Source organism: Lutra lutra, chromosome 4, assembly GCF_902655055.1.
Source record: "Lutra lutra chromosome 4, mLutLut1.2, whole genome shotgun sequence".
In the NCBI taxonomy this organism is placed as follows: Eukaryota; Metazoa; Chordata; class Mammalia; order Carnivora; family Mustelidae; genus Lutra; species Lutra lutra.
Genome location: NC_062281.1, coordinates 90,505,118 through 90,528,388, shown reverse-complemented (window position 1 = coordinate 90,528,388; position 23,271 = coordinate 90,505,118). Strand labels below are relative to the sequence as shown.

The following is a 23,271-nucleotide window of genomic DNA, read 5'->3' as shown; positions in this document are numbered from 1 at the left end:
CTGTTATTAGTAAGACTGAATATATTTTTGTTATTGTTAATACTTTTTCTATTTTGTCCTATAAAATTTAAATAGTGATTACGTGTAACTTCCCTAAAAAAAAGCAAAGTCTCCAATTAAAAGTGAAGTTCACACTTTTAGTAATAGGTTTATAGAGAATCTATGAATTAGAGGAATTTAGAGAAAGAAAAGTTGATTCTGAGATGGTTTAAATTAAGATGTGGCATAGTCCATAGCACAGAGAAGGTGCTCAATAAGAAGGAAATAGTAAAGAAAACAAGGCCGCCAGCCAGTCAGCCAGAAAAGTTTCAAATTAAGTTTCAAATTAAGCTGGGCCTCAAAAAAAGTAAAGGAGTGGAAAAAGGCATTTCACACAAAGGACATAAGCAAATCCTAAAGGGAGGTATGAAAATATGTGTGAAGAGCTGTCAGGCCTATATAGAGCACAGAGTCTGTATTTGGGGGAAAAAAATAAAATGTCAAGTGTGAGAAGGTCTTCAATGACAAGATGAAATCTTAGATTTGATTCAACAAGCAACCAAAAGATAAGATACACTTTTAAATCAGAGTGACAAGAAAAAAAGGTAAATTAAAAGATTAATATGACAGGGGCGCCTGGGTGGCTCAGTGGGTTAAGCCGCTGCCTTCGGCTCAGGTCATGATCTCAGGGTCCTGGGATCGAGCCCCGCATCGGGCTCTCTGCTCAGCAGGGAGCCTGCTTCCTCCTCTCTCTGCCTGCCTCTCTGCCTGCTTGTGATCTCTCTGTCAAATAAATAAATAAAATCTTTAAAAAAAAAAAAAGATTAATATGACAGATTTACAGTTTGAAGTAATAGAAGTAGGGAGATGAATTATATTAACCAAAAATGAGGTGATAAAGGCATAGTACAACAGCAGGATGAAAAGGTTAATAAGAACCTCTAAAATTTTAAACTATGCCACTTCTGAAGAAAAATAATGGGGTAAATGCATACCGCTACTTTTACTCCCCCCCCCTGAAATTATATAAAGGAGAAAAACAATTTTATACAAGACATAAAGTCCATCGACACAAAAAAATTGAAGAAAAGAGCAACAAATTTTTGGAAACTGGGACCACTGCCTTGATAGATCCACAAGAACTGAATCCTAAGCCAGCAGGAGGAAAGGCAGAAAACCACCCCAATTTATATGTCAGAATCCCCCAAAGTCTCGGGAATTGGTAATTCTAGGTACAGAGGAGGGGGTATGTGTGAATGAAAGCTAAAATAAAAAGAACTGGTTCAACAACTGTTTAAGCAGCAGGCAGGTTTTCAGATCCTCTCCCTAGTCCTTCTAGCAGGGAAATTGCCTCACTCCCCGATTAAAAGACTGCTTTATTCTCTTGAGAATATAAATCTTCTTTTCTATCTATGTTGCCTGGTCTGGGGAACACCAGGCAAAGCTGAAAGTGAGGCTACCATACTGAAAACAGGGAAACTAACAGCAATGAATGCAAAATGGATGCTTCCCTCTTCCTTTGTTGTACTGCTTTGCCTATATTCCATGTTTTCTCTTTCTTGGATTACTGGTGAAGCACATCCTCTACTAAGTTCTTGAGAAAGAGTGTAAGGGAGACCTTGGATATATGAAAATATCTTTCTTATATTTCACTAACCAATAGTTTGCCTACGTCTGCAATTCTAAGTTGGAAATTATTTTCCCTATGAATTCTGAAGGCATTGCTCCATTGCCTTCTACTTTCCAGTGTGACTAGTAAGAAGCATGATCAATCTGATTCCAGATTCTTCTGAGGAGTGATCAATTTTTTCTTTGTAGCTTACAGGATACTCCTTGTATCTGATGCTGAAATCTCATGATATTGTGCCTTGATGTGGGTGTGTTTTCATTCACTAGTCTGTCCCCTTCAATTTGAAAACTCATGTCTTAAACTTCTCGAACATTTTATTCAAACAAGAACAAAAAAGTTAAAAGAGATAAAAATGGTTGTTACCGAGAAGAAACTGAGAGAACAGAGTGAAGGACTATTGTTTTTGTAAGAAATCATGTAAATAACTCTTCAAATAAATATATGCATGTATAATTTGATTAAAATAACTTTAAATATATATGTTTAAACATATCTACCTTAAATATACACTTTTATATAACCAAAACATTTTTTATGTTTAAATATATATATATATGGGTTTTTTGGGGGGGGTTATCTGATAACCAATCAGATAAATACTTGAAAGAATCCAAACACTTCCAGTTGCTTAGCCTGGGGAACTGAAAAACCTGTGAAAATCATGGAAGATACAGTAAAGTTAGGAAAGGTAGATTTGAAGGAAATACTGGTGAGCATATATATAAATTGTATGTTAAAGATTATTCAAATAGAGATGTGTTTTAAATAGATGAAAATAGGGGCACATGGGTGGCTCAGTCGTTAAGCTACTGCCTTCGGCTAGGGTCGTGGTCCCAGGTTCCTCGGATCTAGCCCTACATCAGGCTCCCTGCTGTGGAGGTGGGAGCCTGCTTTCCCTCGCCCACTGTCCCTGCTTGTGTTACTACTGTCGCTGTCTCTCTGTCAGATAAATAAAATCTTAAAAGAAAATAGATGAAAATATAGGAAAGAAGCTATGTGAGAAGTCAGGAATGACAATTTTAGAGAATCTTTTTTTTTTTTTTTTTTTGAGAATCTTTAACACATGTAAGAAAAATAAGGGAATGAGATATAGTAGTTACCAAATAAATACTTAAGGTAGGAAAGCAAGTAGCTGGGCAAATAGAAATGAAGGAAGCTTAATAGTTATAAGTTCTAGCCCCAGCAATGAGACTAGAAGTATAATGGGCAAGAAAAAGAAAATGAGCAGGCAAAAGAAACAAGAGTCAGTGAAAAAAAATTAAAAATAAGCAGAGCAGCATCTTCATGAGGCTTATCTAAAAGGCACAATTGTGGGGACGCCTGGGTGGCTCAGTTGGCTGAGCGACTGCCTTCGGCTCAGGTCATGATCCTAGAGTCCCAGGATCGAGTCCCACATTGGGCTCCCTGCTTAGTGGGGAGTCTGCTTCTCCCCCTGACCGCTCTCCTTTTACTCTCTCTCTCTCAAATAAACAAATAAAATCTTAAAAAAAAAAAAAAAAAAAAAAAAAAGGCACAATTGCGGAGTATGGAGAACTAAGAGATGAATTCCAATAAGAAGCCTAAAAATTATTTAACGAGTGAGAAACAAGGGCAGGCACCTGGGTGGATTGGTCAGTTAAGTGTCTGCCTTCCAGCTCAGGTCATGATCCTGGGGTCCTGGGATTGAGTCCCTCACTGGGCAACCTGTTCTGCAGGCAGGGTCGGGGGTGGGTGGGTCTGCTTCTCCCTCTCCCTCTTCCCGCTCCCCCCCCCACTCATTTTCTCTCTCTCTCTCTCTCTCTCTCTCAGATAAATAAAATCTTAAATATATAAATAACTGAGAAACAGAACACCTGGCTGGCTCAGTTGGTGGAGTATGCAACTCTTGATCTTGGGATTATGAGGTCGAGCCCCACATTGGGTGTAAAGATTACTTAAAAATAAAGTCTTTAAAAAATAAAGAGCTGAAAAACAACTATGAGTAAAAAACACAGTAGGGACACCTGGGTGGCTCAGTCAGTTAAGCTGCTGCCTTCAGCTCAGGTCATGATCCCAGGGTCCTGGGATCGAGTTCCACATTGGGCTCCTTGCTCGGCAGGGAGCCAGCTTCTCTCTCCACCTCTGCCTGCCACTCTGCCTACCTGTGCTTGCTCGCTCTCTCTCTCTCTGACAAAAAAATAAAATCTTGAAAAAAAAATTAAAAAAACAAAACAAAACACAGTAACTCACAGAAAAGATTTTAGGAACTGCAACACTCTTCCAGTTTTTTTTTTCAGCACCTTGCACTCACCGCTCCATCTAAGCTATTATGCCCTCCTGGGCTGCCCAGATATGGTATTTCACCTTCTTCGCCTACAGAAAAAGACAATATCCCACCCTCCTCCTCCTCCTCAAAAGATATCTGTCATCTTTATCATACTACATTGCAGTAGGCAGTGACTCTAAGAGTGGAAAATCTTACACCTTAATGATTAAGAATATTGACTATGGGAGCAGCTGGGTGGCTCAGTCAGCTAAGCATCAGACTCTTGATTTCAGCTCAGGTTATTATCTCAGGGTCATGAGATCCAGCCTTAGGATGGGCTCAGTGCAGAGTCTGCTTGAAATTCTCTCTCCCTCTCTCTGCCCCTCCCCCTACACATGCATGTGAGCATGTACACTCTCTCTTTAAAATAAATAAAGAAAACGGGTGCCTCAGTGCATCAGTTGGTTAAACATTCAACTCTTGATTTCAGCTCAAGTCACGATCTCAGGGTCCTAAGATGGAGCCCCAAGTCGGGCTCTGCATTGGACATGGGAGTCTGCTTGGCAGTTTCTCCTTCTCCCTCTGCCCAGTCCCCATTCTCTCTTAAAAATAAAAATAAAATAAAAAATTTAAAAATGTAAAATAAAAAGTTGACTGTGTAGACAGATTGCCAATAATCAAATTGTCTCTACCCCCTACTAGCTATGAGATTTCAGACAAACTATTCACCCTGTGCCTTAGTTTCCTCATTTGTAAAACAATAATATTAAGGTATCATAGGACTGCTGTAAAAATTAAACAAGGTAATACATATGAGGATTAAATGAAATAATGTACTTAGAATAGCTGACATATAATTATTAATAAATGCTAGCTATTATAAATTAATTCATGTTAATGGCTTAATTAGTATTACCCTTTCAGAGGTATTTTCATGTGAACAGTGCATAAAGATATGAACCCCCAACATTCACTTACTCAACCAATAATTACTGAACTCAGTTCCACATCCTTAGCACTACTGTGAGCAGTGGGGTGCTATGGTGAAAAAGGAAGGTAAAGGTGCTGGTTCTCATGAAACTTAAATCCTAATTACATTCTTAAAATCATAAACTTAGTCTGTCCATTCAATACAGTGAAAATGTAAAGGAGAAAATACAAAATGAAGAAATGATGAAGAGGGGCACCTGGCTGGCTCAGTTGGTAGAGCATGCAACTGCTGATCTCGGGGTTGTTAAGTCTGAGGCCAATGTTGGGTGTAAAGATTACTTAAAAATAAAATATTTTTTAAAATGACGAAGGGATGCCTGGGTGGCTCAGTAGGTTAAGCCTCTGCTTCAGCTCAGGTAATGATCCCAGAGTCCTGGGATCTAGCCCCTTATCAGGCTCCCTGCTCAGCGGGGAGCCTGCTCCTCCCCCCTCCACTGCCTGCCTGCCTCTCTGCCTACTTGTGATATCTTTCTCTCTGTCAAATAAATAAATAAAGTCTTTAAAAAAATAAAAAATGATGAAGAGATGCAAAATTTCAGAGAATTAATTTGAAAGTGAGAGATGGTTTCTAGTATACAGAATAGCCAATAAAACAGGAAAGCGCAACCTGGCATAAGTAGGAACTTTATAAATATTTAATCATTCTTTAAAAAAGATGGCTCTAGAAGCAGGGCCTATCACTAGGTGTGGATGTTGGGCCCAGATACATTCCAGTGAGCTCAAGCCTTGCATTTCAGAAAGAGCTTAAATGTATTCTTTTACTGTTACATTTAAATGAAATCAGCTAGGGGTGCCTGCCTGGCTCAGTTGGTAGAGTATGTGACTCTTAACTTGGGGGCTGTAAGTCTGAGCCCCACACTGGGTGTAAAGATTACGTAAAAATAAAATCTTATTGGGTTACGGACATTGGGGAGGGTATGGGATATGGTGAGTGCTGTGAAATGTGTAAGCCGGACAATTCACAGACCTGTACCGCTGGGGCAAATAATAAATTATATGTCAATAAAAATAATTAATTCTTTAAAAGATTTTATTTATTTATTTGACAGAGATCACAAATAGGCAGAGAGGCAGGCAGAGAGAGAGAAGTGGGGAAGCAGGCTCCCCAATGAGCAGAGAGTCTGATGCGGGGCTCAATCCCAGGACCCTGAGATCATGACCTGAGCAGAAGGCAGAGGCTTTAACCCACTGAGCCACCCAGGCACCCCCAAAATAATTAATTTTAAAAAGGGGGAAAAATCTTTTAAAAACAGGTTATTAAATAAATACATACATAAAATCAGCTTTATACCCCCCACATAGGACAGTACCACCATGAACTTAACCTTTAAAATAAATATTGTGGGGGCACCTGGGTGGTTCAGTCAGTTAAGTGTCTGACTTTAGATCTCAGCTCAGGTCTTGATCATGAGGTTTTGAGTTCAAGCCCCACATTGGGCTCCACGCTGGGCATGGAGCCTACCTACATACATACATACATACACAAACACATACATATATACATAAATATTCAAGTGAATAGCTTAATGGAAAAAAAAAAAAAAAAGATGTCCAAAAACAGTTTCCACTATCAAGGATTCAAATTTTACTAGTTTTGGAATGAAATACCCACAATATGTCATGGCCTAAGTATAAGCCAGGAAAAGGGTTTGTCTCCTTGACTGTAACAATTTAGTTTTTGAAGATTAGCCATCACTTGGCTACCAATAACCTACTGTTATTTCCTTAGAAGAAATTCCTCTATCACAGAGAACCACAAAAGACTTTCATTAAACTTCCAGGAAACACGGTATTCTCATCTGTTAGTGGACTGTTTGAGTAGAGGGGTAGGGCTATAATGCAAAAAACTAAAATTAGAGACCACTATATCATAAAAATAAGAAAACAGAGTTCCAATAATGCAGAATTATCTACTTCTTTTTTTTTTTTTTTTAAAGATTTTATTTATTTGACAGACAGAGATCACAAGTAGGCAGAGAGGCAGGCAGAGAGAGAGGAAGGGAAGCAGGCTCCCCGCTTGCAGAGAGCCCGATGCGGGACTCGATCCCAGGACCCTGAGATCATGACCTGAGCCGAAGGCAGCGGCTTAACCCACTGAGCCACCCAGGCGCCCAGAATTATCTACTTCTTAATGTTTAAGAAGAGAAGATTCAGGTTGGCGCCACAAATCTACTGCCTAGATCTACACAGATATACTATGCAGATCAAGGTTCTTTTTCAAAATGTTAATTGTATTCCAATTGTTGAATTAGTAAATTATATTTAATACACTTCCCCCCCCTTTTTAAGACTTATTTAGCTGTCAGAGAGAGAGCACAAGCAGGAGGAGCAGCAGGCAGAGAAGCAAGAGAAGCAGACTCCCTGCTGAGAAGGACTCTGGGATCATTACCTGAGCAGAAGGCAGACGCCTAATCAACTGAGCTATCCAGGTGTCCCTAATATACTTTTCAAAAAGGTTTTTGCCATAAGGTATCTTGACATAATAATTTTACACCACATAAATTCCTATTTTTCCAATATCTGAAAAAAGTAAAGGTAATGGGTAAGAATATTGTTAACTAATCCTTTCAAAATATAATTTATATAAGTGAAAATTATGTAACAATAAAAATTTTTCCTAAATATCAGCTTTACAAACCCAAACAATGTTCCTTCCTTAACATTCTGCCACATTCTCCATCCACAGTAAGCGGTAACTACTAGCACAAAAAGAGGTAAGATGAGACTACCAGAATCAAGGGAAGAAATACCTACATTCCTACAAATTCACTCATATCTCTGGTTTGAATACCAAATTGGAAGTCAAATACCTAATCTCTTCCCAATGAATGCCTTTAGCCTGCATTATGAATCATGCATGCAATTTAAAAAGTGTTCCTCAAAACTGTTAGTATTTCATAGACAAAAAAGACAGCCTAATACTTCATGGACCACCTACCAACCACTTCTACTTGCCAATGCTTAAGCAGAAGTAACGAAAAATAATAGAATATGGAAAATTATCAATTCATGCAGGCAAAAGGCCATTATCGCATTAGACCTATTACTTCAACATAACTCTTAAAGAGTAGAAAATAGGGGCGCCTGGGTGGCTCAGTGGGTTAAGCCGCTGCCTTCGGCTCAGGTCATGATCCCAGGTCCTGGGTTCGAGCCCCACATCGGGCTTTCTGCTCAGCAGGGAGCCTGCTTCCTCCTCTCTCTCTGCCTGCCTCTCTGCTTACTTGTGATTTCTCTCTGTCAAATAAATAAATAAAATCTTTAAAAAAAAAAAAAAAAGAGTAGAAAATAAGCCACATCTTACTCTGCCTTTGATCCAGAACCACATTAAGATATACGCAAAGGAACCAGGTCCCCTACAAGATACTTAAGGGCCACCAACACCCTCTAAATCACACTCTATGTACAATTAACATGATCATCAAGCATTATTATTAACACTGAAGATTACCTTAAATGGAACTTAGAGAGAAAAGTTAAATAATGATTACAAAAATCTTTTGCAGACATTTGTGGAAAGAGAATTAGTAAGAACTATAGGAAATCTTAACCAGCAAAAAAAAAAAAAAAAAACCTCAAAGAATTAGGTATGTCTCTAATCCCTAAAATGGCTCTAAGGAAATGTTTGACAATGCAACAAAGAATTCTGATCTGAAAAGCATTTACCTTCTTTTTTTAAGATTTATTTATTTATTTCAGAGAGAGAGTTTCCAAGCATGCAGCTAGCAGGTGGAGGCTGGGGCAAAGGGAGAGAAAGAGAGAAAATCTCAAGCAGACTCCCACTGAGGGCAGAGCCTCTGGGGGCTTTATCCCAGGACCCTGAGATCATGATCTCAGCAAGAGTCCGAGGCTCAACCAACTACACTACCCAGGCACACCAAAAACATTTTCTTTCTTTTCACTGAGCACAGTGTATTTCCATCCCATGACCCTCCATTCATAGTCCACATTTCCCAAAATCCAACAGGCTATAAAAGTCCACAATGTATCTGTGATTGCTTCCATTTTCTATAAAGAGGCAAAAGAAAAAATGAAGGAAAAAAGCACCTTTCCTAATTTAATAACCAGGTAATTAAATGTTGTATCAATAACTTGGAAGAGATGTGACAATTTTTCAACATCAAAAAGGGGATCTAAAAAGCCGCTGCCTTCAGCTCAGGTCATGATCTCAGGGTCCTGGGATCGAGTCCCGCATTGGGCTCTCTGCTCAGCAGGGAGCCTGCTTCTCTCTCTCTCTCTCTCTCTCTCTCTCTCTGCCTGCCTCTCTGTCTACCTGTGATCTCTCTGTCAAATAAACAAATAAAATCTTAAAAAAAAAAAAAAGGAGATCTAAAAATTGCAGGCACAGGATGTCGAAGGATAATAAAATCAAATGCTTCATCAGCAAGGATTCTACACAAATAAACACCATTTTCTGGTTCAGATTTCAGCTGATAAGAATCAAGTAATAAAATGTGGTCAAGAAACTGTCATTCTGGTCACTGTTGTTGAAAAAACAAAATAAAGCAGCCCCACCCACACTGCTGGAAAAAAGCTTCCAAAACATTCACTAATCTTGTTTACCCAGGCCACCTCTTAATAAGAGAAATGCTTTGCAACTTGACTAGGGTTATGTAACTATTTTGCAATGTGTTATCAGTTTAAAATCGTGTTTATTTACTCCCCAGTATTAACACATAGGTTATTTTACTACGAGGCCCGGTTTGCCATAATAATAGCATCTTTCCAATTTTATTCCATCATCAGCACTTCCTGCAATAAAACCTGAGCCATTAATTTTATCTTTTCCTCTAAAAAAATTTGAAAGATTTTATAATATATTGACATGTGACTAATTAACTTCCTTAAATAGCTCTGTTACCAGAAACAGGGTAGTAAAGACACTAAATTTCATAGGGATTCAACTGTTATAGCAAAACTTGGGTACCATAAATTATACTCATTTCAGAGACATGGGAAAAAAATCCAATTTCAGCTTCAACATGGGAACCCCAGTGAGTCCCTTCCACTGCTGTATTTTCAAGCAATTCAACCCCAACTTGTGGGTTCTTTTTTAAGCCTATCAAAGATAGGGATTTCTGGAAAAGGATTTTATTTCACAAGAACGTAAAGTAGGATCCCTAAAATGAACTTCCCAGGGAGAAGTAACTGTAATATAGTGGAAAGAGGACTGGGGCTAGGAATTTGGAGACCTGATCTGTTTAGACCTGCCTCAATACACTCCACTCCATTACTTAGACATGACTGGCTAGATTTTTTAATATCCAAGCTCCCCCTTTTGAAGAGATGTTCACTGAAAAATGACAGGAAACTGACTCTTCTTTCAAAAGAACCCTCAACCCTTTAATTTTTTAAAAGATTTTATTTATTTATTTATTTATTTATTTATTTGACAGAGAGAACGTACAAGCAGGGGAAGTGGCAGGCACGGGGAGAGGGAGAAGCAGGCTCCCCGCTGAGCAGGAAGCCGGACCAGGGCTGGATCCCAGGACCCTGGGATCACGACCTGACAAGACAGACCTTTAACCGCTTAACCGACTGAGCCACCCAGGCGCCCCCTGAACTTTTCTTAAAGAATGGGAACTGCCTCGATCTACACCCAACAAGATTTAAACCTCGGGTTCTGGATGCTAGCTGTTGGTAAGATCTGCCCTGAACACCAACCATTACATAAACTTCTGTCCTCAGCAGTTGAAGACACTATAGCCACTTAATAAAACGCCAGTTTCAAAGGATAGCGGGGGAGGGGGGGGCGACGACAGTCTAGAAAAGCTAAGTATATACTCAAAGATTTTTATTTAAACGTTTAAACGTTTCGAAGTGCAACACTTCAGCTAAACAGCAACATGGTTCAGTGTTTGTAAATCCAAATTACTTTTAAAGTAAGACGAGCCATTCTGCCCAGTTATTCTGCAACAAGCAGCTCCAGTGGGCAGAGCTGAAAGAGGACCACATCACACATCAGAAAGCCGTCAGGGAGTGGAGGCAGGCCAAGCCCAGCTCGGGGAGCCGCTCCAACAGAACTCACCCTAAGGAACTCCCTCCAGCCCTCTCCCTCCCTCCACCTCGGGTCTCCCCAGTTCCCTAGGGTCGGCCCCTCCCCCCAACCGTCCCTCCCATCCCCCACAACCCTCTGGCCACCCCCGTTCGTCCTAGCGCCCTCAGCCCCAACTACTGCCCCGGAGCCCTGGGTCTCCTCAGCTGCCAACCCTTTCAGCCCCTCCTCCTTTAGAGGCGCCCTAGTCCTCAGTCTACTCACCGGGGTTAGCAGCAGTCGCCGCCATGGCCGTAGATGCCACTGCCGTCGCGCCACCCCCCCAGTGGGAGGAGTCGCCGCCACAGAACCGGGGGAGGGGGAGGGGAGAGCCACTCCCCAGATGCGGCGCCCCGCTGCCGCCACCGCTACCGCGGAATCAAAGATGGCGGCTGTGGCAACCCGCCCCCCCCACCGGCCCCAGCCCCTACAGAGGACAGACCCCGCCCACAGAGTGGGTGGAGTCATCCTCCCCTCAGCCCGCCTGCTCTGAGAAACTGACCAATGAAAATGCCAAGAGGTTGGACTAGCCACTGTGCCCGCCGGTCCATTGGAGGACGGCGGGCAAAAAAGAAGTCCAGCTGTCTCTCTAATCCCGCCTCCTGTGCGTCAAAGGTCAGTGATTGAGTGACGTAAGTGAGAAAAATTTTATTAAAAATCTCGGGTAGGCGGTGGATTCCCCTGGCTAACAACTAACTGTGCGAACGAGTAAATCCCCTTTAGGTGCTCTAATGCTTCACCTTTACGCAGTGATTTGTAATCCTTTCTAGAATTTGATCCACCTTTCAGGACCTTTGTCCCTGGTGAAAAAAAACTCAATAACTAATTTTTGAGTGCCTGGTATGGAATTCAGTCGTGGAAAACAATCTGGGCGCTTAAGGTGAGGGAGATACCGACAGCCAAAACAGAAGGCAATGTATGAAGCAGGTATTTTGATGAAGAGTGGGATGACTTCTTTTGGTCAATGATAGGGACATAATGATGGGTTTTTAGTAGGAAAGTGAAAAGATGAGGACTGAACAGATCTTTTAATAATAGGAAGCACTAAACATTCGGGCCAGACGCTACCCAAACTGCCTTGTGTGTTTACTCATTTAATCGTCACAACACGTAATGTAGATTCTATTACTATTTCCATCTTGCAGGTAAGAAAACAAGCAAAGAGATTAAGCAAGTGATAACTGGTAAGTAATGGCGTGCGATGCAAACTGAAGAACTCTGACTCTAGGAACAAGTTTTAACACTACAAGATACTGCCACCTTTACATGTATTTCTCAAATTATTTAATATAAATTTAATTCGAATTTTAACAAATTCCATTACAATATTGAGCATATTCACATTCTTATAGGTTACATACGGACTACAAAGATTACAGTGATCCTTTTCTCTCATTATTTAACAGTACAATTTATCTCTACTGAGGTATTTTAACATAAGTTGTATATTATTGTTTACATTGTTAAAATTATTTTGTACTTTGTTGCTATTTTATTGTGTTGTATTTCCTGTTTATCAAAAAAGAAAAATTATCCACTCAAAAGAAGTTAGCTGGGGCGCCTGGGTGGCTCAGTGGGTTAAAGCCTCTTCCTTTGGCTCAGGTCATAATCTCAGGGTCCTAGGCAGAGACCCTGCTTCCCTTTCTCTCTGGCTGCCCACCTCTGCCTACTTGTGATCTCTGCCTGTCAGATGAATAAATAAAATCTTAAAAAAAAAAAAAAAAAAGGAGTAAGCTGACACATAAGAAGTAGTGATGAAAAAAGTAACAAATAATTTCAATTCAAAATTGTGTGGTAAAGGTAGCTAGCTATTAAACAAGACGTTCAGATATAGACTGCAAGTTTTGTGCCTTTACATGATAAGTTCATCCAAGCAGTGATAAATAAATGAATAAATAAAAATGTAAATAGAAAATACAACTATGACTATCTGTGGGACACCTGGATAACTTCCTTGGTTAAGCAGTTAAGCGTCTTCCTTTCTGCTCAGGTCATGATCTCAGGGTGCTGGGATCAAGCCTCATGTTAGGCTCCCTGCTCAGTGGAGAGCCTGCACCTCCTTCTCTCTCTGCCTCTCCCTGGCTCATGCTACTCTCTTTCTATCTCAGGTAAATAAATAAAATTTTTTAAAAAAAAGGGAAGAAAAAAAACAATTATGGGCATCTAAAAATTGGATTTTATTGGAACAGTAATCTATCTGTTTACTGCCCACTACACCTTGGCTGTTAGGAACTTTTGCCAAACAGTGACTCAAAAAGCCATCAAAGCTTACAAGTCATTTTTGAGCTAAACATAATAACCTCATTGCCTTGTAAAATGTATTTTTCCAGAATGAATGTAAAATAATGTTTTCCAGTATGAAATGAATGAATTTGTGGATTAAAAAAAGATCAAGTAACATCTCTGGTTAAAAAAATGGCAAAACTCGTTTTTGTTTCAGTGATGTTTGTATAACTAGCTACAGATGTTTTGCTTGGAAAAAGTATAACAAGCTACTGGCAAAAATCCCTGATCAAATACCACATAAAATCATGCATAGTATACAACACGAAAAGGCAATATTAGCCCTGTACTTCTGAACAGTTGGACACCACTGAGGCATAGAATATGAATCATTTCACAGCATATATGCAGTACATAAGGAAAAATGCCCAGAAACTTCTTGTTTGGTTTATCATTCAAAATTGAAGTTACACTAATTCTAAAAGATATATGCACTCCTGTGTTTAATGCAGCATCATTTACAATAGCCAAGATACAGAAGCAACTCAAGTATTCAACAAGAGATGAATGGATAAAGATGTGGTATACAATGGAATATTACTCACCATTAAAAAAGAATGAAATCTTGCCATTTGCATGGGTGGATCTAGAGGGTAAAATTCTAAATGAAATAAAATAAGTCAGTCAAAGACAAATACTATATGATTTCACTCATATGTGGAATTTAAGAAACAAAACAAATGAACAATGAAAAAAAAGAGACAAAAAACCAAACTCTTAAAATATACAGAACTGGTGGTTGCCAGAAGGGAGGTTGGGGTGGAAGGTAGAGGAATGAGTGAAATAGGTGAAGAGGATTAAAAGTACACTTACTGTGGTGATCACTACCACAGTGAGATACCAACTCACACCAGTTGGAAGGGCTAAAATTAATATGTCAGGAAATTACAGATGTTGGTGAGGATGCAGAAAAAGGGGAACCCTCTTAAACTGTTGGTGGGAATGCAAGCTGGTGCAGCCACTCTGGAAAACAGCATGGAGGTTCCTCAAAAAGATGAAAATAGAGCTACCCTATGACCCAGCAATTGCACTACTTGGGTATTTACCCCAAAGATACAAATGTAATCCAAAGGGGCACCTACACTCCAATGTTTATAGTAGCAAAGTCCACAATAGCCAAACTATGGAAAGAGCCCAGATGTCTGTCAACAGATAAATGGATAAAGAAGATATGGGGGGGGGGGGGGGCGCCTGGGTGGCTCAGTGGGTTAAGCCGTTGCCTTCGGCTCAGGTCATGATCCCAGGTCCTGGGTTCAAGCTCCACATCGGGCTTTCTGCTCAGCGGGGAGCCTGCTTCCTCCTCTCTCTCTGCCTACCTCTCTGCCTACTTGTGATTTCTCTCTGTCAAATAAATAAATAAAATCTTTAAAAAAAAAAAAAGAAGAAGATATGGAGTATGCATGTGTGTGTGCGCACATGGGCGCGCGTATGAGTATTATGCAGCCACCAAAAAAAAAAAGATAATCTCGCATTTACAATGATGTGGTTGGAACTAGAGGGTATTATGCTAAGCGAAATAAGTCAACCAGAGAAATACAATTATCTTATGATCTCACCGATAAGTGGAATTTGAGAAACAAGGTGGAGGATCATAGGGGAAGAGAGGAAAAAATGAAACAAGAAGAAACCAGAGAGGGAGACAAACCATAAGAGACTCTTAATCTCAGGAAACAAACTGAGGGTTGCTGCAGTGGAGGGGGATGGGGGTGTTGAAGGGATGGGGTGGCTGGTTGATGGACATTGGGGAGGATATGTTGTTATGGTGAGTGCTGTGTATTTTGTAAGACTGATGAATCACAGACCTGTACCCCTGAAACAAATAATACATTATATGTTAATAAAAATAAATAAATAAAAATAAATAGTCAAAAAATGACTAAAATATTCTATTAATACATATATACTTTTAAAAAAGACTGCTTTAGAGGAACTCACTATATAAGATATGCAAAAATTGGAAAATTTTAACTCAACTTGTTTTAACAAAAAATGCAGTTGTGACCAATTCAGAATTGTGATTCATTTTTCCTTTCTTGTGTTACTGTTTAATTGTTCTGATTGTCTATGCTACTTAAGTATTTATTCTTATACTCTTTTTTGATAGAAAATGGTATACAATAAAATGATGTGTCAAACCTTAAAAAAGAACTGTTGAATCACTATCTTATACACCTGAAATATAGTAGAATTCAAAAATAAATAAAAATTTGTTTAAAAATAAAGTAAAAATCCATTGCTATAGTATGATATATGTCATAATAAAGATAAGAAAAAAGAAAACTTTTGGAAGGATACACAGAAAGCCATTACCTACACTTAGTTCTGAGGCAACAAATTGGAGTCTAAATGGGAAAAACACTTACTTTCCACTAAGATTTTTTGGATATTTCAGCTTATATGTAGGTTGGGAGAATGCTAAGCTTATACGTAGGTTGGGAGAATGCTAAGAGAAGTAAAAGTATTGACACAGTAAAAAAAAAAAAAATTGAAGTTGCAGAACAGGACATTTTCATTCAGAAAAAAATTCTTTTAAAAAATAATTATTTTGAGGGGCGCCTGGGTGGCTCAGTGGGTTAAAGCCTCTGCCTTTAGCTCAGGTCATGATCCCAGGGTCCTGAGATCGAGCCCCACATCAGGCTCTCTGCTCTGCGGGGAGCCTGCTTCCTCCTCTCTCTCTGCCTGCCTCTCTGCCTATCTCTGTCAAATAAATAAATAAAATATTAAAAAAATAAAAACATAATAATAATTATTATTTGGAGGAGGTGCCTGGGTGGCTCAGTGGGTTAAGCCTCTGCCTTCAGCTCAGGTCATGATCTCTGGGTCCTGGGATCGAGCCCCACATCAGGCTGTCTGCTCAGCAGGGAGCCTGCTTCTCCCCTCTCTCTGCCTGCCATTCTGCCTATTTGTGGTCTCTCTCTGTCAAATAAATAAATAAAATCTTTAAAAATAAATAAATAAATATAAAAAAGAATTATTTTGTGAGGTATGAGAAAGTCTGAAAAAGATATCTTGGAATCAGCACTGAAGGAGTTGTAACCTTCAGTGTAGAAAGGTCATTATTCCTATAATAAACAAAATGTCAGTCCATTTTCTGTTTTATTCAAAGAACAGTTGGCAGCCAAATAGCATTCCTCCTGATTCTGATAAAGCATAGAACAAGTTAATACAAACTGTAAATATAGTAAAATAATAGCCAGTAAGCATAATCTCTGAGAAGAAATAGGTAAATATTAGAAGACAGCTTTTTCTGTAGTGAAGTGAGATAAGTAATGAGGAAGATGTTCTCGTAAATTTTTGAATAATGACTGAAGTAAAAGATGCCCTTTCAGGATGCTCAGGTCATGATCCCAGCATCCTAGGATCAAGTCCTGCATGCGACTCCTTGCTCAGTGGGGAGCCTGCTTCTCCCTCTGCCTACCACTCCCCCTGCTTGTGCCCTCTCTCTTTCTCTCTCTGACAAATACATAAATAAAATCTTTTTTTTTTTTAAAGATCCCTTTTCGGGCACCTGGGTGGCTCAGTGGTTGAGGCCTCTGCCTTCGGCTCAGGTCATGATCTCAGGGTCCTGGGATCGAGTCCCGCATCGGGCTCTCTGCTCAGCAGGGAGTCTGCCTCCTCCTGTCTCTCTCTGCCTGCCTCTCTGCCTACTTGTAATCTGTCAAATAAATTTAAAAAAAAAAATTAAAAAAAAAAGATCCCTTTTCTCCCATAAGATAATACTAACAAAAACCATTTTTTCAAGTACATTTATCTGAGCCCTGTTTTCATTATTTTTATTAGCTTGAATTTATTACTTCAAGTTCTAAGTGACCTGATTTTTTTTTGTTTCCAAATGAATACTTTATCAGATCGTTTGAACATTAAATTTATCCTCCTTTGCAATCCAAAATAGTTCCCTGAAGTTTGCTCTCTGTGCTTACTTTGCTTATTTGTTTTCTAAACTCTCTGGCACAATTTCTGGGAGTTCAGACCGGCATGATACAGGTCAGGAGAGAACTTTTCTTTTGTGCTGCCAATTCTGATAAATGCCACAATTTTTAATCTTAAGAACAAAGTATCAGGATTTTGTAAGAAAACCAGACTATTATGCAAATGCCTTGACTGCCAAGAGTTTATTATTTCTCAATACATGATAATTTTGTTTCTTCATCAGAGGGAAAAGAAGGCATGACACATTATTGAACGTATTTTGAACCACATCAAATTGTTACAGTCGAATAGGGAAAAAATGCTTTCGGAGTTGAATGCAACCCTTGCAACAGCATACAATGCCTGCTCTCTTCCACGTTGAAACATTCAACTTTAGAGGTTGCTGTATGCTCTCTGCATAAGATCTAACAAACTACTGAAAGCCACCTTCAATTAAAAACTCTCTATAATTCTAGGTCCATGTTAGATTCAACTCTACAGAAATTATCTGAATAAGTGGTAGCCATCACCCATTGCAGTACCTGACAAACCCACTGCGAATTCAGATTTTCTAATTTTAATAGAAATGAAAATTAAAAAGTTGGTTACGAAATTACCTACTGTGGGTCACTTGGGTGGCTCAGTCGGTTGAGCATCTACCTTCAGCTCAGGTCATGACCCCAGGGTCCTGGGATCAAGTACCACATCCAGCTTCTTTTTTTTTTTCTTTTTAAAGATTTTTTTTTAATTTTTATGTATTTATTTGACAGACAGAGATCACAAGTATGCAGGGAGGCAGGCAGAGAGAGAGGAGAAAGCAGGCTCTCCGCGGAGCAGAGAGCCCGATGTGGGGCTCGATCCCAGGACTCTGGGATCACGACCTGAGCCGAAGGCAGAGGCTTCAACCCACTGAGCCACCCAGCTGCCCCCCCCTTTTTTTTCTTTTTAAAGATTTTATTTATTTACTTGACAGAGAGATAGCAAGAGAGTGAACACAAGCACAAGAAGCTGGAGAGGGAGAAGCAGGCTCCCTACCAAGCGTGGAGCCTGATGCAGGACTCCATCCCAGGATGACGCTGGGATCATAATCTGAGCTAAAAGCAGACACTTGACGACTGAGCCACCCAGGCGCCCCCCACATCAAGCTTCTTGCCCAGCGAGGCACCTACTTCTCCTTCTGCCTGCCTCTCTCTCACTTTCTCTCTCTGACAAATAAATAAATAAATAAAATCTTAAGAAAAGAAAAGCAAAAAAACAGGCTGACCAGTCAACTTAAACTTCAGATAAACAACAAATGACTTTTTTTAGTATAAGTATGCTCTAAATATTGCATAGGAAATATTTATATTTTTTAAAAAGTCATCTTTTGGGGCGTCTGAATGGCTTAGTTGGTTAAGCGTCTGCCTTGGGCTCAGATCATGATGCCAGAACCCTGGGATAGAGCCCTGCATTAGGCTCTCTGCTCAATGGAGAGCCTGTTTCTCCCTCTGCCTAATGCTCCCCCTGCTTTTGCTCTCTCTCTCTCTCTCTCTCACTCTCGCTCTACCTCATAAATAAATAAAATATTTAAAAATTTTTTAAAATTAAAAGGTTATCTTTTATCTGGAAACCCTATTCCTGGAGGTTAAAATTTTAAGGAAGAGTGATCCAGATTATTTGGGGGATGGGCAGAGACTAGAAACAGAAAATCCACTTAGGTAAATAACTACTGCAGAAATCCAGGGGAGGGGCCCCTGGGTGGCTCAGTGGGTTAAGCCTCTGACTTCAGCTCAGGATGTGATCTCGGGGTTCCGGGATCGAGCCCTGCATGGGGCTCTCTGCTCAGCAGGGAGCCTGCTCCCCACCCTGCCCCCTCCCGCCTCTCTGCCTACTTGTGATCTCTGTCAAATAAATAAATAAAATCTTAAAAAAAAAAAAAGAAAGAAATCCAGGGAAACAATTACAAGGATCAGATATAGGTCAGTGAAGCTGAAAAGATAATGATTGCCATAAATACTGTTGTGACAAAATAAGGTTTGCCATGGGATTCTATGCATAGGGAGTGAAAGGAAGTGGTGACGTCAAAGAAAGCTTTTGGATGATATCAATATCGGAGACTGGTGATGCAGGAAACAGAGGCAGAAGAAAATTTATTAAATTTTCTTATTGCCTACAGCCCATTGACAAGTCCTTGAAACAGTCAGAGTGACTTTCCTCTAGGAACTCAGCTGCCTCCATGCTAATACTTTGCTAATACTTTACTAATAGTTTGCTAAGGGGGAAAGGCCATCTTAGCCCAACCCCCAAGACCCTGTAAGTCTACCTTAACATATAAAAATTACTGTGGAAACTTCCTTTATCTCTACCCACCAAGATACATGTTGGCAATCATCCCCCAAGTATGTGACCCACCAATATACATCTGAAGGGTCTCATGACTTGGGTTTTATTAGACAGTAAAAAATGACCTTTTCCAAGCAATAGCTAGCCCCCTAAAAGTCCTGGAAAACTTCCTTCCAAAATTCTTTAGAGACTTACATTCTCCCTCCCAGTGTGAAAGTTTATAATAGGCCACTCCTCATGACCCTGGTGCAGCTCTTTCTGCCCACAGGTCCTATCCCCATGGTTTAATAAAACCACCTTTTGCACCAAAGACGTCTCAAGAATTCTTTCTTAGCCATCGGCTTTGAACCCTAATGTCTTTTCCTAACTGGAAGTTCAGATTTCTTTGGTTGAAATTTATTTGTTGGTTTGGTTGGTGGGACATCCAGGTAAAAATGCTTATTAAGCATATGAAATCATAGGGCATCTGCCCAAAAGAGAGATTGGGATCTAGACCTAAAGTTATGCATCAGTGCAAGAGACTGTGGTTGCAGAAAATGACAGCACCATAGTTAAAAGAGATAAGCAAAAGGACGCAAAGAATGCTTCATGAAATGCCTGTTTCAGGCATCTGAGGAAAGTCAACCATGCAAGATGGAAGCAGAGATCAATAAGATGGAACTTAGGTTCCAGAAAGCTGATTCTTATCTGGATTATATTCAGTACAGACTAGAATATGAAATCAAGACTAATCATCCTGATTCAACAGGCAAGAAAAATCCCGTTACACTCTTAAAAGAATTGTTAGCAATAAAGTCTCAATATCAAGCTTTGCAAGCACACGTTAAACCAATTGCTGTCAAGCAGAAAGAGACTAAGAGCTGTGTTTGTGCTACTGTTCTTAATGACCATAACAACACTACAAAGCAACCAGACCTGGGGCTATCACCATGGACTAAAGAAGAGAAAACTGCAGCAGAGCAATTAAAGTCTCACACGTCAGACTTATGAAGAAATAGACTTGCAAAAGAGAACTCTCATGGAGAAGAGATCCATTCCAGAAAGATTTAGGAAGGTGTCTTGTTAGCACTTAATGACTAGAGGTGGGGGGATGGCAAAGGAGAAGGGGATTTGGCTTGAGTGCTTAGGTAGTTGATACCTTTCACAAAAGAGAGCAGTATAGAAAGGGAAGATATTAATTAATAAAGTTCAGCCAAAAGGATGGAATGGGAATCAAGGGATTTTTAAAATATATGCACACATACTTAGTCTTATAATTTTAGGCAAGGAAGTTTCTTAACACTATTTTGCACCTTTTTTTTTGTGTAATTGGGATAACATAGATGTTCTGACCTATTGTAAAAGAATATTTATGTACTATCAGTCAGTCAAATATGAATGGACATGCTTCGGAAATTAAAGGATAAAAAAAAGAGAGAGAGAAATATCTGTTTCAGATGATGGAAGAAAGAAGACGCAGTCTGGAAACTCTATATAAGCCAATAGAGTTTCAAGATAAAAGAGTTTGGGCAGCAGCACATGTTCAGAGATGAGAAACAAATCTAAGGAGAGTAGATGGAGTGGAAACCATGGTTCAAGTGAGCGAGGAACGTATAGAAAGTGAGTAAATATAGGCAGATAGTTAGCATACGACACTTTTTCAAGAAACATGGCAATGAAGAAAAACTAATCACATGATACCTGGGATGCGAGGTAGGATGGGGTAGGAATAGAAAATTATGTCTTGTGAAAGTGGCAAATTAAAGTTGAAGAAAATAGGGCGCCTGGGTGGCTCAGTGGGTTAAGCCGCTGCCTTCGGCTCAGGTCATGATCTCAGGGTCCTGGGATCGAGGCCCGCATCGGGCTCTCTGCTCAGCAGGGAGCCTGCTTCCCTCTCTCTCTCTCTGCCTGCCTCTCTGTCTACTTGTGATCTCTCTCTGTCAAATAAATAAATAAAATCTTTAAAAATAAAATAAAATAAAATAAAGTTGAAGAAAATATATATGCCCAAGAAAACAAGTAAGACTTGTGCTGGGGGAGACAAGAAAACAAGTTAGGGCAGTGTGTGGAAGTATTACTCTCAGAAAAATCAAGGCACCTTTTTAGAGAAAATGTGTAGACATTTTGAAGTGGAAGAGGGAGAAGCTGACAACTCACGTGCAGTGGCTTTGATTCTCAAAGAATAATAATAATAAGTCAAACTGCTACAAACAAGAGGTAGAGATGGTGTTGGTTCTAGCTTTAGAGATGTGGGTAATTTGGGGAAGTGTGTGACTAAAATTGTATGAAGAAAAAGACTGTCTAATGCTCTGAGCCCCCAGAGTGAGAAGGTATAAATGTTCATGAAACTATGGAGCATTTCTCTGCCAACACCCAGAAGCTAGAGGAAAGAAAGTAAGCAGAGGAATTACCCAGAATTGGAGTACTGATTGACAAATTAGATCAGTATCTTGAGATGGAAGATTCTAGAGCCCCAGAAGAAGGAGCTGAGACAGGGAAACAAGAGAAGCTAGAAGGAGGTTGATGGGCTGAGGAGAGAGGTTAAATTCTGGAAGCTGATGTTGACAGCAGCTTCAAAAGTGAGGGAGTGGGAGTAGCAAAGGATGGGAAATGAGAATATGTATCCCAAAAAATTATAAGTAAAAATATATTGTTGGGATGCCTTTGTGGCTCAGTCAGTTAAGTGTCTGCCTTCCACTCAGGTCATGATCCTTGGGTCCTGGGATCAAGTCCCACATTGGGCTCCCTGCTCAGCAGGAAGCCTGTTTCTCCCTTTCCCTCTGCCCCTCCCCTGGCTTGGGCTCTCTCTCAAATAAATAAATAAAATCTTTTAAAAACAAACAAACAAACAAATAAATAAAAGATGAATAACCCAATGAATAGAAGGCATAGGATAGGTATAGGAAATTTGAGTAAGATGTACAAACAATAAAAACTCAAATACCATAGCAATTAGGGAAATGCAAGTTCTTAAAAACTGAGATGTTATTTTTGCCTACTAACTGGACAAATACTTCAAAGATTGAGAGTAACGTATTAGCGGCACTATGAAAAAACAGGCACTTTCATACCTAGTTTGCACATTGCAGTAACCTTTTTAGTGTGTAATTTGGCAGTACCTATTAAAATTCTACCTGTTTATATCCTACAACCCAGCATTTATATTTTTAATACTCTGAGGCATTTATGTCACAAAAACTTTTTCACAAATGCTCAGAGAAATATGTGCAAGGTTAGCCATTGCAATGATGGTACACTATTAAGAAATTTTAAACAACCCAAATGCACACTAATAGTGAAAATAAATCAGGAATATGTACGTAATGGAGAACTTGCATACTTAGCAGCCATTAAAATGAATGAAACAGATCTAAAGGTATTAAAATGGGACGATGTCCAAGGTATACTATTAAATGAAAAAAGCATAAAATAAGTATTATCTGGGGCAGCTGGGTGGCTCAGTAGGTTAAGCCTCTGCCTTTGGCTCAGGTCATGATCTCAGCGTCCTGGGATCGAGCCCCAGCATCGGGCTTTCTGCTCAGCAGGGAGACTGCTTCCCCCTTTCTCTCTCTGCCTGCCTCTCTGCCTACTTGTGATCTCTCTCTCTCTGTGTCAAATAAATAAATAAAATCTTTTTTAAAAATAAGTATTATCTTATAAATAATAATAATTATACTAAATATATAAATTAGAGTTGGAGAAATCTACCGAACTGTTAATATTGTATCTCTGAAGAGTGGGATTAATAGGAGATTTCTACCTTTTCATAGTTCTGTAATTTTAATATGCTATGACTTTGTATTACCTCTATAATTATGTAAAACAGAAGTATAAAACAATTTTGTTTTAAGATTCATCACTAAACAAACAGTAGCTATTATAATGGGCCCCAAAGCCTGGTTTTGCCTCGGACTTTAGTTTTCC

General features: G+C 39.6%; 2 protein-coding genes and 1 long non-coding RNA gene across 9 annotated transcripts in view; 2 read left to right on the top strand and 1 right to left on the bottom strand.

The window, feature by feature from the left end:
- The window catches only part of ARNT (aryl hydrocarbon receptor nuclear translocator), a 76,277-nt gene extending 65,009 nt beyond the window's left edge, over positions 1-11,268 (bottom strand). For all 7 annotated transcript variants that reach the window (XM_047723998.1, XM_047723997.1, XM_047723999.1 and 4 more), the window contains exon 1: positions 11,080-11,268. In XM_047723998.1, the coding sequence (XP_047579954.1) occupies positions 11,080-11,104 (25 nt within the window). In that variant the 5' untranslated portion in view covers positions 11,105-11,268. The remainder of the gene's footprint in view (positions 1-11,079) is intronic.
- A 251-nt stretch (positions 11,269-11,519) lies between these two features.
- On the top strand, positions 11,520-12,042 carry LOC125096880 (uncharacterized). The gene is made up of 2 exons (XR_007126422.1): positions 11,520-11,734; positions 12,000-12,042. It is a non-coding gene; the product is annotated as an uncharacterized LOC125096880 (long non-coding RNA).
- Positions 12,043-20,001: 7,959 nt separating this feature from the next.
- On the top strand, positions 20,002-20,358 carry LOC125096803 (spindle and kinetochore-associated protein 2-like). The gene has a single exon (XM_047723767.1). It carries the CDS (start codon positions 20,002-20,004, stop codon positions 20,356-20,358), a length of 357 nt encoding a protein of 118 aa, XP_047579723.1.
- Positions 20,359-23,271: the final 2,913 nt, after the last annotated feature.